This window comes from Schistocerca cancellata, chromosome 3 (genome assembly GCF_023864275.1).
Source record: "Schistocerca cancellata isolate TAMUIC-IGC-003103 chromosome 3, iqSchCanc2.1, whole genome shotgun sequence".
Classification (NCBI taxonomy): Eukaryota; Metazoa; Arthropoda; class Insecta; order Orthoptera; family Acrididae; genus Schistocerca; species Schistocerca cancellata.
The window spans coordinates 788,430,327-788,447,387 of record NC_064628.1 but is presented as its reverse complement, the minus strand read 5'-3'; the positions used below and the strand labels follow the sequence as shown (position 1 = coordinate 788,447,387).

Below are 17,061 nucleotides of genomic sequence, written 5' to 3'. Positions count from 1 at the left end.
CTCTAGTAGAACAGCCCCCTACTCCGTGGACTCTCTCGAATGCCCTCAAAACTAGGACCGGAAGTATGACAATCCTAGCTGAGAGGGACATTGGCCGTATGATAAACAATCAGCTAACGACGATTACACTGATGCGACAGTTAAATCAATTATGATGCATTGTCATTACCGATTGCATTCATTTTCAGTTTCAAATTCAGATATACACTGTAAGACAAATAAAAACTATTCACCACGAAGGAATTATCCGAATTGGGTAGGAAATCGGCAGAAGTGGTGTACATGTGCAGACAAACTTATGAATACAATTTCAGAAAAATCTGATGATGTTTTCAAGAGAAAGATCTTCACACACTGAAAACGTCATTAACGCGTTTGTCCACCTCTGGCCCTTACGTAAGCAGTTATTTGGTTTGCATTGATTGACGAGAGTTATTCGATGTCCTCATGAAGGATATTGTACCGAATTCTGCCCAGTTGGCAAGTTGGATCGTCAAAGTCCGAGCTGGCTGGAGGGCCCTGCCCGCACTGCTCCAATGTTCTCCACTGCGGAGAGATCCGGCGACCTTGCTGACCAAGGTAAGGTTTGGCAAGCACAACGACAAACAGTAGAAATTCTCGTGTTTACAGGCGGGCATTATCTTGCTGAAAAGTAAGCCCAGGGTCGTTTGACATGAAGGGCAACAAAACGAGGTGCAGAATATCGTCGGCCTACCGCTGTGTTGTAAGGTTGCCGCGGACGACAACCAAAGGGATCCTGGTATGAGAACAAATGGCACCCCAGACCAACACTCCTGGTTGCCAGCCTCAAGGGCGTTTCTACACAGGTCTTCGCAGACCATCGGGACTCATTTAGAAGACAATTCTACTTCAGTCAATGGGATTCCATGCGGAAGATGTGTCTGGAGACGTCCAGGACAGCAGTGGGATACGAACCTAGCTGTCGCCCGCCATACAACCCGACAACCACATCAATATAAATGATGTAATAACCGGATTCCGCTTTTTACCAAGTAATCATCATCTTCAGAACTATGATGTTTTCAAAGAATCGCCAATACCAACTTGTGTAACCAGAGGCCGTAATATTCAATCAAAAAAATAAAAATAAAACCTACAACTTGGTTTGTCCGTAGTTACATTTCTAATAAATAATTCTTTTCATTGACTGTAAAGTAATTTGTTTTACAGAACGCTTTTTCTTTTAACCAAGATTCAACCACAATTTAAAACTTATTTTCATGCCGTTCCCTAGTAGCTAGCATGTTGTATATTGTTGAAAAATGTTTTGCCAACGCTGAGATATTGTTTTAACTTAATCATATCCTAGGAAAGCCCAGGAATTTTCTGCTTCCTGTTCTATATGAGTTACATCTGATCTGACTTCATACATGTGAACATTCTGTTTGGCTTTCGTAAGTCCGTTGAGCATTATGAGACGGGTTACTATAACTATATTGCGCTCCGCGATAAGTTAAGTTCCTTAAACAAGAAACAGAAAAAAGAAAAGATATGGCACCTGTATGTTAATAATCACATGAAGATAACGTATCATAGCATATATAATGCTCTAATGCCTTTTTAAAGATTAAAAAGAGTATAACAGAGCTTCTCATGCTTATAAAAATATAGGAGCCATGTGAACAAGACCTTGAAATCGTTTCAAATTTATAATAACAGTAAATAATCAAATGATTAGTGTGTAGCACCGGTTTACAAGGGCGTCCATACCTATTGGCAAGCCCCCCCCCCCCCTTCACCAAGTTCTCAGGAAAAGGAAAAAATATAGTGTATTCAGGAGTTTTTCTTCCATGAAAACGATTTAAAAATTAGTATTACACAGATTTTTAATATGATCGCACCTGAAAACTTTTTATGGCTAGTTACAAGTTGGAATCCAACTTTCAAATATTAAAATTACTCCGTACCGCCAGGTCTAGCTAGCCCCCCCCCCCCCCCCCCCCACCACGTCCCACTCGCTACAAACTACCCAATGGGCGCCCTTGCCGGTTTAATGGTTGCTGGTTGCTAGCTGTTTCAGAAATACTTTATATCTGCATTGTTGTTCCACATGTACGACTAAAGACATTTTCTCATATGTTGCGTTTATGTGTATCCTCTGAAACTCATACTCACGTGTATAATAGTGCGCCATCGATTTGACCAGTTGTGGCGCGGGAACTACTGATTTCATTCTGGGAACTATTGATTTGCTGGTTTATCTCTGCTTATCCTCTTCATTCTTGTATTGGTTTCCTTCCTTATTTCGTTGGCCAAGTACGCTTGCGTTTGTACTTTCTTTTTCCTAGAACTCCCTAAAGCCGATAAAAACTCCTCTTTATTATAAATGCCCGTCGGATGAATCTTATCTTCGTTTTTATTACTTTTTATTCGTAATTCTTCAACCCATTTTATGATCTCTCTTAGGTGGGCGCTGATGACCTCTCCGTTTAGCGCCCTAGAACACTAATCACATCGTCAAACAGACTGATGATGTAGTTGAAAATGTTCTTTGTTGATCAGTTACCATTGATTTTTGTAATGTCCCTATAGATTTTAAGCCTGCAACCAGTTAACAATGTCTGCGTACCTATACGGAGCCTTCTTTGTTCTCCTCCTTCACGTTTTTTTTTTTTTTTTTTCTTTTTCTGCTCACAAAATATAAGTCAGTCACGTGAAAACGAGACAGATGGTAAAAAATAAGTAAACTTTTTGTTATTTCAAAAGTAATCACCATAACTGTCAATACATTTATACCACTGTGAGACAAGATGGTCAGTGCCTTCGTCGGAAAAAAAATGTTTTCACTTGCCTACGGAATCATGATTGTACTCTGGTGTGCACATCTTCGTTAGAATCAACTCGATGGCCGTGAATGTCTGTCTTAGGGCTCCCAAAAACATGGAAATAGCGTGGGGAGAGATCGCGACCTCATGGCGGATAACAGTACGGATGTCTCCCCATGCGATTTACATATTTTTGAGGCCTGAAGACAAACTTACCTGACCGTCGATTTACTTCGGAAGAAGGGGTGCACGCCTGGGTTACAATCATGGTTCCGTAGGCAACGGCAAGCATTTTTCCATGAAGGAATTTAATGCCTTATCTCACAGTGGGATAAATGTATGAAGTTATGGCGATACTTTTGAAATGATAAACAACTTACTTACTCTTTTCCAAGTATCACGTTTTCATTTGACTGTTCTTTATATTTCATCTTCTGTTCATTTCTAAGTCCTCCATTTCCCCTTTCTTGTTCGATGTTAGGCGTTCTGATTTATGGAGAGTTTATGACCTCACTAATGAGTACACCACCATAGCTTTGCTTTTGAAGAGATCGCCTTTCTGCTGTATCCATTTTCGTGGTGTATGAATTCATCCAAATGATCTTTATGAAGAAGCGAACTAAGAGAGAGCTAAAAAGATAGAACTAGCGTATAGGTCAACGCAAAATAGATTCTACAGAAAAGTTACCTCCTACAGAGTAGAGAGGAAGCATTGTACTAAAATAGTGAAAATAGCCGCACTCTGTAGTTCAGAATGCCTGACGTTGTACAACAAGGGGAAATGGAGAGAGACTAGAGAAGAAAGGGAGCTAATGAGGCAGTTCATGACTGAAGAGTCTAGGGAAGAAACTCGATGAGATGACGCACGGCAACGGACTTGTCTCGTCCGCGTTACTGTTGCACCATTCCTAATTTTCTTCTTTCCGAGTTTCGTAGCACCCTAGCAAAACCAACGCATTTTCAGTTAACACACATTACCGGGGGGGGGGGGGGGGATACTTTATACCTACCCTAAAAAACAGAAGAAAACAAAATTTGTTAATTGTTGTGGTTAACATTAAAACGTACTAGAGAGGTACTGATCGATACGTATGGTCAAGAACCTGAAAATATCTTTTAGTATACTCTTAGCAATACCAGCGCTCTTTAAATTACGTGTAATACCAAGGGGGCTATTTCACGACCACAACAAAAAATTTAAAATACAAATTTCTTTTTTTATTGTTGATTACTTTAACTCACAACAGACTTGAAGGCGTATTGAAAAGTCACAGCTACTATGGAGACTTAAATTTTTGATTGAGTTTAACTGAAAAAAATAAAACATTTATGGAATCTGGTAGCCGACCGTTGTGGCCGTGCGGTTCTAGGCGCTTCTGTCTGGAACCGCGTGACCGCTACGGTCGCAGGTTCGAATCCTGCCTCGGGCATGGATGTGTGTGATGTCCTTAGGTTAGTTAGGTTTAAGTAGTTCTAAGTTCTATGGGACTGATGACCACAGATATTAAGTACCATAGTGCTCAGAGCCATTTTTTGGAATCTGGTAGAAAACATAATTAAAAACAATAAATATTTTTCTCAAAATTTTAAAATATGAAGTATCTGTTCAGATTTCAGTATTTTTAAAAGATGAACGTAAATTACACTCGGCCCCCCTCCTTGATATTGCTTAAAGGCCAGTCTTCCAAAAATAGGAAGTAATTACCCGCCTTTGCCCTTCCTGATACCGTGTATCATAAAGTCTAGGACTCCCTAAACTTCATGCAGTGTAGGTAGAGCATAAGTTATTGACTTCGCTGCCAAACGTTAATCAAATTAAAAGCAAGCGTCAGGCAAATTGTCTGTCAAATAATGTCTTTGAACAAGCATGCATTTTGCGTGTACTTATCGCCATCCAGTTAGTAACCCTTTTAGTTTTTCCACATAACAATATTTGTGGAGTACGTGTCCGCAAAGGTACGTTACATTGCTAAAGCAACGAAAAAAACCGGTAAAAACTTACCAAATTTATATTTATTAGCTATGGTACTTTTAGGAGCCCAAATCTATCTTCAGATTACAGTTTTGCATTGTAGATGATCAAAGTGGCCCCTATGAATACCACATCGTCAGATGTACTGCATTTTCGCTCAGTTTGCGCTGTGTGTTATCCTAGTGAGACCCGCATCTGAACTTGTACTCTGGCTGTGTTGTGTGTGATTCCACCACCAGTTCTGGCAGAAAAGTTACGTTTTGTGTGCTTTAAAGTTATTATCCTACTTGCACCGTCCGTCCATATAGTAACAAAACTGATGTTCAAATGGCTCTGAGCACTATGGGACTCAACTTCTGAGGTCATTAGTCCCCTAGAACTTAGAACTAGTTAAACCTAACTAACCTAAGGACACCACACACATCCATGCCCGAGGCAGGATTCGAACCTGCGACCGTAGCGGTCTCGCGGTTCCAGACTGCAGCGCCTAGAACCGCATGGCCACTTCGGTTGGCAACAAAACTGATGATCTATTCCTGGCGTATGAGCGACATCAACGCAGTAACTATGGTAGCAGCTTGAACCAAAAACCGTAAACAACGTGCATTCGACCAGTCAGCTGTGAGCAGGCATGATGTGTGCTGTCACAAATCGCAATGGAGCAACATCTCTAAACCGGATATTCAAAACATTTTCCAGAATGAGGGCAAATCTTTTCAGAAAAAAATCAGACTTGGTGTTGTCAATACGACAAAATGCAGAAATTCACACGAAGGGCCATCACCGACATAACCGACATTCATGGCAGTGTGACGCTCGAGTTGAAATGAGAATTTCACATTGTTGAATGAACGTTCTGTGTGTAGTACTGAAGTGAGAGATAACTATGAACAACATCTGAAACATTAAAAGTATCATCTAAACGTTTCTCTATTTATTTTTTATTAATCCAGTCTCGAAACATTTTGGACTAACAGGGTATATTTCGTAACAACTAGTTGAGAACTTAAGAACTTGGATTATCCTACATTAACCTAATTACTTATGCGTTAACTACCATGCCCCCCCCCCTCTCTCTCCCCCTCCCCCCTCTCCTTTCCCCTCTTATTCGCACGTCAGCAGACTGGGTTCAGAGTTCCTGACTTGTTCTCTCGTATTACTGGGTCCTAACTGGCGCTACTGTGAGATTTAAATAAATATGTTACTATCGCTGCTACAAAATGCACGAAATTCACTTTGAGACTGGTCATTCGGCATTCAGTAAACAACTTCGCTAATGGCTTTTAACGCTATGATATCCTGACGATACTAATCGCTGCCAATATATATCTTGTACGACACTGCCGTAAACTATGTGCAGACTCGAATTATTTCATTTGACGCTATTTTTACGATCTTCTAGACAATTTGCATCTTATAGCGGTGAAACTGAGGTTTCTGAACCGCAATGAACAATTGGGGAGATCCGCATTTTTTGTTTATCATCTCTAAATTAAATTACTGTGACACTTTAATGTAAAATTACTCTGTAATTTGATTTCCATAGTACACATTTATTGCTGTTGATCTTACTATACTACTACACTAATAATTTCGTGCTACGTAATGAGGATACAGGTAAAAAATAAACAAGTAACATCAATTGGACGCCAGTATCACTAATTGGTCATCGTTTAACATCCAACATATTGAGACAGTTTAACTTTTACTGTATCTATTTGTAACCTATTTGTCATCACACTCACATTAGGGGATGGAAATGTCTTTCTCGTATGTGGAGTCGCAAGTTGCATCTCTTCTGTCTGGTTCGAACGCTTTCTTTGTGATGTCTAGATTCTCCTCTGCAAATCGAACCCATGAGGCTGATTAAAATGGAAAGAGATAAGTCCTGGCAAGATGGGATTGTTGCGGCTCACATTTCTCATCACGTTTCATTTATGTTGCATTATGATTCAAGTAGGCTCTTCGCTAGTTCTGAGTAATTCGCGTGAAAGTCGAGATAATTAGACACTGAGTACTAGTTCAGAGAGCCGCGTTGGTTTAGCCGAGCGGTCTGGGGCGCTGCAGTCATGGGCTGTGGGCTGATCCTGGCGGAGGTTCGAGTCCTCCCTCGGGCATGGGTGTGTGTGTTTGTCCTTAGGATAATTTAGGTTAAGTAGTATGTAAGCTTAGGGACTGATGACCTTAGCATTTAAGTCCCATAAGATTTTCTAGTTCAGAGAGACAAGGAGAGGGGAGCAAATCGGCCATGGCAATATTAAAAGAAACATACCAGCAAACGTTCGAAGCGATTTAAAAAAAAAAGGTAAATCGAAAGTTCGGCCTTGTACTAAGGAGTAGCGCATAAAAAAAAAAGAAAACCCTAAGATAATCGAAACCTCGGTGGTCGTAGTAACGGCTAGCGCGCACGGTTGATTTTTGTCTCCGTGACAAAGAATTACTGTCACATCACTCCTTAAATGTGGAGTGCACCCAAGAAAGATGACAGTCACTAAACTTTTTTGGAATCCAAGTGTCATTTGTCTAAATGGCTTTTGAAGAGACGGTCATTATTTACGAACTCATGAGACGTAAAAGAAAATACGATAAAAAGGGTGCTGTGTACACCCCATTTGGAGTGACTGGCTAATAAGTGGAAAATTTTACACAGTGTTTCAAGAACTTCCAAGCATCAAAAGAATTTTTTTCAGTATGTTCCAATGAGTTTTGAAAAGTCTTGACGAATTCCTTTGACGCTTTTCATCTGGATTAAAATACAAAAATAAGAACAGGAGATTGTGTACACTACCTGAATACAAGTTGTCCCAAGCACTTAAAATATTGTTCGACTGATTTTTACCCATACTTTAATTTTCAAATTTAAATCTGAATGATCCTTCAAATTTTTGTCGAATGTTGTTGGCCTTTTTACCACTCCTTCTATACAAATATCATTATTAATATCGTCTTCGTGTACAACCACGTTGCACGAAGACGTTGATGCCATGATTGTGTGTCGCTTTATGTTAGTGGGAAAACAAATGTGGAACGGAGAATGGGTGTAGAGTGACACTTTTATCACGCGTGCGCGCTCAGCGGCAAAAATCTAACGAAGCGGTGACGGTTTTGTCACGAGCTTGTTCGCGGGGACAAAAGTGTTACTCCGTTGTTACGTCGTAATATGCGCGCATCTGCGTACGAGGACTGTTGATATTTTTAAAAATATTGGGTAATTGATATGCCGATATTTAAAAAGTATAATTTTCGGCCTTCGATATATCGAAGAAAAAAATCGACGTACCGACCTATAAAAATATCTGCTGCACATTGTAAATATAATGCCAGTTTTAGAGCTGTATATTTAAATTTTAATTTATTATTAGGTATTCAGTACATCAACAAGCTAGCAGCCTGCTTACCCCCCTTAGAGTAAGAATTGAAAGGAAGACGATGTACATTCACCCTTGGCGACAACCACTTTGCTAACAATGGTAACTGCAAGTAAGTGGCACAATAAAATGTATCCGTCGTTCGGTTTCGCCACATGTCGGATTTGTCGGGAGCAACTCATGTCGACTTACCCGTTTTTTCTTTCCTGCCAATGCCAGCTATCTAGCAGTTGTAAAATTGCATAGTGAAGTTAAACGTTGCAGTTTCTGTTGGTAGCGTCGAGCACCGACTACATCGGCATTTCCCCTCACACTTCTCCGCCCTCCACAAAGACCAATCTTGTCATTTAGATTTTTGCTCATCATTTTCAGCAACTGTTTTTGAAGAATGCCGATGTGAAGAAATAAAAATTATGCGTAATTTTTTTATTTTATTTTTTTAAGCAAGTGGTTTGCTTTTTCTTCAAATCGGTTACCTTGTTATTCCATTCACACCGCCCTCCCCCCCTCCCCCCCTCCATCCCTCTCACCGCCATTCATTCGGATTTCTTCTTTGTGCCACCTATGCATGGTTCTTACAGTAAAAGAGAGGGACTGGATGTTATGAAAGCAAAAAATAGTAGACTCCTTCACACTGAAGGTAAAATTACGTTCTACTACAATTTCAAAAGAACAGTTTCAAATATTTACGAAAAATGGTTAAAAATATAAAATAAAAGTATGTCGTCGATATTGCCATTTCGATTTTGATATCGATATTTTATCAACAGCCCTGCTACGCATATATCCACAGACTGGACAAGAGTGCCGCCTGGTTTGAGGCGCTATGTTACGGACTGCGCGGCCCCTCCCGCTGGAGGTTCCAGCCCTCCCTGTCTACATCTACATCTACATTTATACTCCGCAAGCCACCCAACGGTGTTTGGCGGAGGGCACTTTACGTGCCACTGTCATTACCTCCCTTTCCTGTTCCAGTCGCGTATGGTTCGCGGGAAGAACGACTGTCTGAAAGCCTCTGTGCGCGCTCTAATCTCTCTAATTTTACATTCGTGATCTCCTCGGGAGGTATAAGTAGGGGGAAGCAATATATTCGTGTGTGTGTGTGTGTGTGTGTGTGTGTGTGTGTGTGTGTGTGTGTATGTTGATATTAACATATGGTAGTTTAAGTAGTGTATAAGTCTAAGGACCGATGACCTCAGCAGTTTGGTCCCTTAGGAAAACACACAAATTTGAACATTTTTTTGTTTGGACAACAGTGACGTCTATCCTCACACTGGACAAGAGTGAGGAAATAGTCACGGTGCCAAGTTGTCCGTGCGCGCTAGTTTATGCTAAGTTTATGCAATACACGAAGACTGCGTTTTCCTCAGTTTAACCATGCTAAATATCACAAATGTGTATGGTTGTGCGTGGATTCAAACTCATTGCTCCGCTGCCTTATCCACTGCGCCACCTCGCTCAGTTACACAATGTCCTGTTTAAGTTGTCACAGTGAGAATATCCTGTTTCAGTTGTCATAGTGACAATTGAAACAGGACATTGTGTAACTGAGTGAGGTGGCGCAGTGGATAAGGCAGTGGAGCAATGAGTTTGAATCCACGTGCAGCCATACACATTTGTGATATTTAGCATGATTAAATTGAGGAAAACGCTGTCTCCGTGTAACGCATTAAACTTTTTCAAACGTCTAGACCGCAACAGTTTTTTACAAGGGTACCGATTTCAACCGCTTTATGTGGAAACCAGCTTGAAAAGTTGTGATTACAAAACTGTGACAGGAAATGCTGTGCAATCTTTTCGTCAAAGAAGCATCGTACCAGTTAGCATTAACTTGTACGAACGGGACCCCTAATCGGAAAGTACGAGGAATGGTGATAAAGTTTTATTTATTGTCTAAGTTACGTAATATATTATTTATTTATTTGCTGGTATTTGTCTGTACTCCTGGTACACCCTGAACTCTCCGTTACCTCTAGAAGAGCCGAAACAAAATAGCGCAGCCCATTGATTAAAAGTGGTGTATGGTGTGGTAATAATCTTGAATCGCACAAGTGGTGAGACCCTGGTGCTCAAAGACCGCGTTATCACAACCGAGATGATATTTAGTGGGAAAAGAGAGAAATAAGTCATGGACCAGTTTTCGAGATCTTGTACGCTATTTTGAACATGACAAAGGACGTCTGCTAGGTTCCAGGACTTCTCTCGTCCATTCAAAAAGCCCGTGGTACTGAGGCAGCAGAGGAAATGCTACAGATGGCTTCTTTGTCCGCTTAATCACCATGGCCGAGTGCTTGGTATATCAGTATGACCCCGAGATAAAGGAACAAAGCAAGTGGATTCGCCACCGCGGTAAAAGGGCCGTCATCTGGCAATGTGGCGCAGGTATTTTTTAAATGATGGTGTGGTACTAACAGATAACGTAGAGGAGCCTAATACCGAACTGTGGCGAGGAAGAGAAGAAATACGCAAATACGATTAGACCAGCTGCACAATTTATTGGCAGCAGATGATAATTTGTGCGGAACTGGTACTCGAGCCTGAATTTCCCGCTTTTCGAGGGCGGTTGCCTTAACCTTTTTGGCAGTCTGAGCACTGCTCCCCGACCGATGCAAACTTCCAAATGTCATCCATGTGTCCACGTCCTACAGTTGCTGTGATTCCTGTACGGGGAGAGACAGTCGTTGCCTCTGCTATACATGTAATACAATTTTTGAGTCGGTCCAGGAGGCATGTTCAGATAGTTGAAGTATTCAAGGCGACCACTCGCGTAAAACTGTAAATCCAGGTTCGAATCCCGGTCTGGCACAAATCTCATATGTAGCCAATATGTGTAGCTGAAGTTACTCATATTAAAAATTGCGGATACATTTCTTCTGTGCATGCTTGGAGAACACTGCATAGTACACCGTAAACCAAGGACGTTGCAAAATAGTGTCAGGATGAGGTTAAGGGAAGATCTTAAGATGAAGCGTCACAGGAGGTTGTCAGAGGTGGTGTTTTTGCTTCACGACAATGCCCTACCTGCTGCGCAGCACACAGTTAAGACATGGTAATGCTTTTGGGCTCGCATATCGTACGTGAAAAATGTTTACATTCAGTGACTTGTTGCTCTTTCATCGGTCGAAGAACCATTGCATTATGAACATATCAGGAAACAATTCCCTTCAGTGGCCCTTAGATATCTCTTAGTTCTTTGAAGCATAATTCACACAACAGCACGAATATTGGGCACTCGATAGCCAGTTTGAAACAATTTGTTTGGAGACAAAGTGGCCGTTATTACGGTCCATTCTCACCTCATTGTCACAGAGAAAGCAATATTTTGTATAGAAAAAAATACTGATTTGTTCCCTTATTCTGGGATTTTTCAAGGACTATGAATTCTGTAAGAGAGGAAATACACAATTGCCAGAAACTGAATTTGAGACGTTTAGAAACTCACCACCAATATCCACATCATTAACCTAGACGGTGATAAAATCCAGTCAATGAAATGGAACACATGTTCATGTAATAATCTTAGAGTACTGGTATCCCGATTTTACGTAATAAATCAGTTTGGCGAGTTTAAAATCACAGGGCAGTGCCTCTTTCCAATATAATATATGGTTTCTCTGAGGTTTCTCTCTGTTTCCTTACCTCTGTGACATTGTCTCACGTAAAGGTACAAAATTACCTGTTTCATGTCCAGTTTTATGTAGACAAAATGTGATACACTCCCCTGAACTAAGTCGTGGTATTTGAAGATAAAATAATGGAACTATGAAGCTGTTGTTGAGATCTTTTATGCTGTGACAAAGTGATTCATATCTGCTTTACTGAGCAGTAGACTGGTAAAAAAACACAGGCAGAATTTGGTTTTACTTTGTTTTGTATTCCCAAACTATCAGTTAAAAATTCATACATTTTTCACCAGCTATCCTGCAGTCTTCCTTTAAAGCATCCTCAATATGATTTATTACCTGTTAGTTACTTCTGCCATTTATTTCTTGAATGAACTTGTTAGTTTGTTTGTAAGGAAGGAAGACAAGCATTTAAGACCCCACCAGCATTGAGGTAATTAAAGACTGAGTTTGCAAGTATACGTTTTTATTTTTGAGCTGCAAAGACAGAGATGTAAAATATGTTCACATTTGAAATTGGTTCTTGGAATTCAGCAAATGGATGGGTGGATGTGATCAGTCTCACAGGGTGTGTACGTGGACAAGGAAAAAAAATTCCCGGATTTTTCCCGGATTTCCCGGTTAAAAATACACTTTCTCCCGGGTGAAAATACACTTTTCCGTGTTAATACTCTCATCCGGCACTGTAAAACTCATCAATCCTTTGAATGTTAATGGTTTTATATACCGGAGTAGAATTTCCCCGTACTTTAGAAAACGTAACTCAGGGGGGAAAAACACGTTTTGAAAGACCTTTGATGTGCAGCAACATCTACGCTGCATATTTTCATATTACGAAGGTATAAATTCGAATTCCACCAAACACTGCATGTCACCACAGTCTTATGTTAGACTGTGATGTCACTTTCCAAAGTATTGAAATCGAGATTGCGATGTGCTTTTGTAAGCCAGTCATAGCTCATGTCACGTGATCTCGCCAGCTGATGTCAGCCAATAGCAAGATCACTCTTAAGTAGCGCGAACACACGAGTAAGAAAAGTTAATGGTTTAAATTAATATACATAGCATTCACCTATAATAATGGTCTCGAAGATTTATAAGCTGGAAGAGAAGCTAAGCTTCCACATATAATGTTGATCCTTTTTGCGCTTGTTACACTTTAAGATACATCACACAAATGTGCCAGTAAAATTTTTAATAACAACGTAAATGTCTGATCTTCTGGGCTCGAAATTCTTCTAAATGGTCGTCCTCAAAGAGTTGATTTTTAAATGAGAGTCAAACGCTTTGTAATTTAAGAAATTCATAGTACATTCTCACACATAGCTCATCTTACGTAAAAGGGAATCTCCTTTGAATGTAACGCTTTTCAAACCACCATTCGCAATATTTTCCCGCGACCTGTTAGAAACAGGTTCGTTTCAGCAGCTGCAAGAGAGCGCCAGATAACAAGCGTCACCGCGCTTGCGCAGCTACGATGACACAGGAACCCCGTATGTTCGTCCGTGTAAAACATTAAAAGATTTTACATTGTGTCATAAAAGCAACAAGACATCAGAGGGTACTTCAAGAGCGTCGGAATTACGTGACCCATACTAAAACGCATAATTCTGCTTAAAATGCACATTCGTATGCAAATTTTCTTGGAGTACCAGTACTGTATTATCTCATGTTTGGTTCTTTATTATGGAATAATGCCATAAGTGCACTTGAAATGCAGCGAACAGCTGAAACTAGCCAATAGTGTGAAATTAAACACTTCGTTTCAAATAAATTGACTGCCTCAACAGAAAAGATTATTAAGCCAAATCTCTTTAGCAAACCGCCCAAAATAACTTCATTGTTCTGTAAGTCGATTAATGTTTTGACAGTCAAAAAGGTGGAAATAAAATCTAAAACTAATAACATATTTTAGCCTTCCGTAATTACGCGAACGTATTTTAATTAATTTGATAGCTCCCGGCCACAAAAATCCGTTTTGTTATCATTTAACGTGAGAGCAATAAACGAAGAGAAAACAACAAAATCACTAAACGTAAACACAGGTGACGTGGAGACGACCCACCTTCCCACCACAACTCAGACTGCTCTGTGCATCAGCCCCGGATTTGCGCAAGAGGCCGCCCGCAACGACTCAAACGAATCTAATTTAAACAGTCGTCACGCCACGCTCATCGGAGGCAATTTGTTGTTACAAAGCATAGCTTAGTCCTCCTAAAGCATTTGACACACTTTGCTGTTGGCAGACCATTGTATGAGCACTGTTTTGTTGTTGTATACGGCGCATTTCCTTTGCTACTTAAGTTTTATTTTCTTTCTTTTTTTCTCCTGTCCAGGTTTTGTTGCTGCAGCATTATTCTGCAGTAGCGGGATACAGTAATATCTTTTGTTAGAATATTGGTTCTTACCAGTCAAAATCACATAAATTTAACTGAAAACTAAAACAATGAAAAATTCCCGGAATTCTAAACAATTCCCGGGTTTTTCCCGGTTTTCTCCCGGATGAAAAAATTCCCGGATTTTTCCCGGATCTCCCAGTTGTCCCGGGTCGTATACACCCTGGTCTCACCTTACTGTTTGCATTATATTGATTCAGACTGTCAGTTTTTGTAAATGTTTCAGAAGTGTGAAATATTGTACAACATATTTTTGTAGGTATTCCTTTCTGATTGTGAAAGTGTGTGACAGAAATCACTCTGTGAAGCATTGCAAGCCATTTAAGCTTACTGTTACGTGACTGATAAGATTACTTTATCTTTTATTTCTGAATGATATGTCTGACTGCTGATAGCCCTGGTTATGATTGTGCAGTCAAATGATTTGCTATATCTGTTGGTTTCCTTTAAAATCTTAAAAACGTATATCATCACAATTGAGAGAGTTTACTTGCAAATTAATCATAGGTCTCCTACACCAGCTCCCTCATGACGGTAATCTTTTTCCCTTTGAAATTAAACCCTGTTCCAAAGATATGCTGAATATATTGCTCATTTATACATCTTTTAAAGTTTTGCTACTAATACTATTAATGATTGGGAGACCAGATACCAAATCAATAGTGCCATAAAATGATGCCCAACACGAAGGGTGAAGAAGCAGTCTACTGATGTGACAAATGTTTGAGAATGGATCACAAGGCAAAGGAGTTTTAAAATAAACACTTGGATCTTTCAAAAGCAACAATCACAGATTAAAATTAAGTAATCCTTACTCAAGCTCACATGTTCACTGTGCTGCCTGTTTTGTAGGCAACATAGAGACTTGTCATGTGTGGCTGGGTACTTGCCAGCAACTGTAATCTGCCAGTCACAAAGTTATTTTATTTGAGCTATAGTGAGATGCCAATAGAGATACCGTCCTGTATCTTCTCTCCCTTTTTAATATGTACACTTCACACAGTTGCATGTATATAATGCTGGAACTGTTACTCAACTGTGTTATATAGCAACTATGACTGTAACAAATCATCAGTCATAAATTTCCAGTGGTTGCTGCACCTCTCAATAGACATTATGTTAACCTTTTTAACACTCCATTTTCTGTATGTTTTTATCACATTATCCCTAGTGTCCTCAGAGGCAGAGGACGCCTTCTGTACTCAGTATTTCTTCTGATTGGTGGTTAACCTGGCATTTAAATTATTTGATAACACACACTGGTTGCACAAATTAACAGTTTAAGAACAATACAGTTGTGCAAGTTTTCTTCTTTGGTATTTCTCTCTTAGAGCAGGCATCAACTGAATTTTCTCCACCTATCTCTGTCTGATATACTTCTTTTTTAATCTTCTGGTAACATTGTGCATTTTTTGTCTTGCAGCATTCCAAGCCTTCTTCTTCCTCTCCCTCTATTCCTTGCTGTCTTTCCCTTGATGGTTCTTTTGAGGAGGCAGTTTCCTCTCTCTGAATGACCCAGCCATGGTGTGTTCCTCGTTCTGATCATTTCCTTTAGACACATCTTTGCTGTTTTTTATGTAAATTTTCATTTCTCATTCTATTCATCCACATAACTTTAAGCCCTTTTCTTCCCAATCACATTTTAAAACCATCCAAGTATTTTCCTTCTTTCATTTTGTTTGTCCTCAGTTCACTGCCGTCTAATACACTTCAGATATATCACTTTGCAAATGTCTTTCATAGCTCCACCTAAATTCTTTCTGCTACCAACAGACCTTTCTCCTCTTCAGAATCTTGTTTACCCATCTATATTGTGCTTTTTATTTCTTCCATACATGTTCCACTTCCCACCACTATACCTCCTGAATGCCTAAAATGTTTCACTTGTTATAAGGATTTTCATCCCAATCTTTTTTTTTTTTTTTTCAGAACTTCCTTGTTTACTGACGCTTACCATTTTAGTTATTTCTACATTTATCTTCATTCTGTGATCTCCAGCCACATTTACAACACAATGCATCATAAATTGTATGTTTTATTCTGACTTTTCTAAGTCTGTATTATCATTTACATGTTCAATTATCTTTATCTTTTCTTCTTCTACTATTACATCTTGTTCAGTGGTGTGAAAATGTTGCTTGCAAACATCTTTTATGTAGAAAGAGAAGGCTGTCAGTACTGAATTATTTTCAAGAGTTAAATTTTGTAAAATTCTAAGTGAACTTCCCATTAATTCTCTAGAATTCATATTATTTATAATATGATAGCCATGGCTTAAATATAGCTGTTTTTTCCTCCTAACTCCAGAGAAAACTTCCTTTGCCCTTTTTTGTAAGTACATCATAGATTAAAGGGTGGTGGTACCATGTAATATTTTCCGAGAAGTTTACAAATTATTATTTTAATTTATGTGTTACAGATGTTATCCTGTTTTGTTGACTGAGAGTCAAGATTACATTCAAAATATTTACAAATTGAGGGGGGCGAATAACTTTTCAGCACCACTTGAACATCTCAAAGGTCTTGCTTCAATGCTTCTTGCTACTTATATTCTTGGCACTTAGTGCTGTGACAAACCCAGAGAGATAGTTCAAGGCTTAATGCCTGTGGGTGTTTTCTTTTGTTTTAGGAGAGCGTGCCAACTATGTCAACAGCCCTCATGTCATTGCTATGGTTGGGCTGCCTGCCAGAGGCAAAACATACATCTCCAAAAAGCTTTCACGATACCTGAACTGGATTGGCATCAACACTAAAGGTAAGTTGAAGGAATAAGTTAACTGAAAGAACTTGAAACTTATTTATTTTCCCTGTCAGTGATTATTTGATTTTATTTGTAGAAAATTTCATTGCTGTAATGACAATGTCTGCTGAAAATAATGTGTTGTTGGTGACACTCCCATTTAATGTGTGTTGATT

General features: G+C 39.5%; 1 protein-coding gene across 5 annotated transcripts in view; it reads left to right on the top strand.

Moving 5' to 3' along the window:
• Positions 1-17,061, top strand: part of LOC126175841 (6-phosphofructo-2-kinase/fructose-2,6-bisphosphatase 2) — a 363,291-nt gene that overhangs the window by 298,368 nt on the left and 47,862 nt on the right. For all 5 annotated transcript variants that reach the window (XM_049922842.1, XM_049922846.1, XM_049922845.1 and 2 more), the window contains one exon: positions 16,775-16,900. In XM_049922842.1, the coding sequence (XP_049778799.1) occupies positions 16,775-16,900 (126 nt within the window). The remainder of the gene's footprint in view (positions 1-16,774; positions 16,901-17,061) is intronic.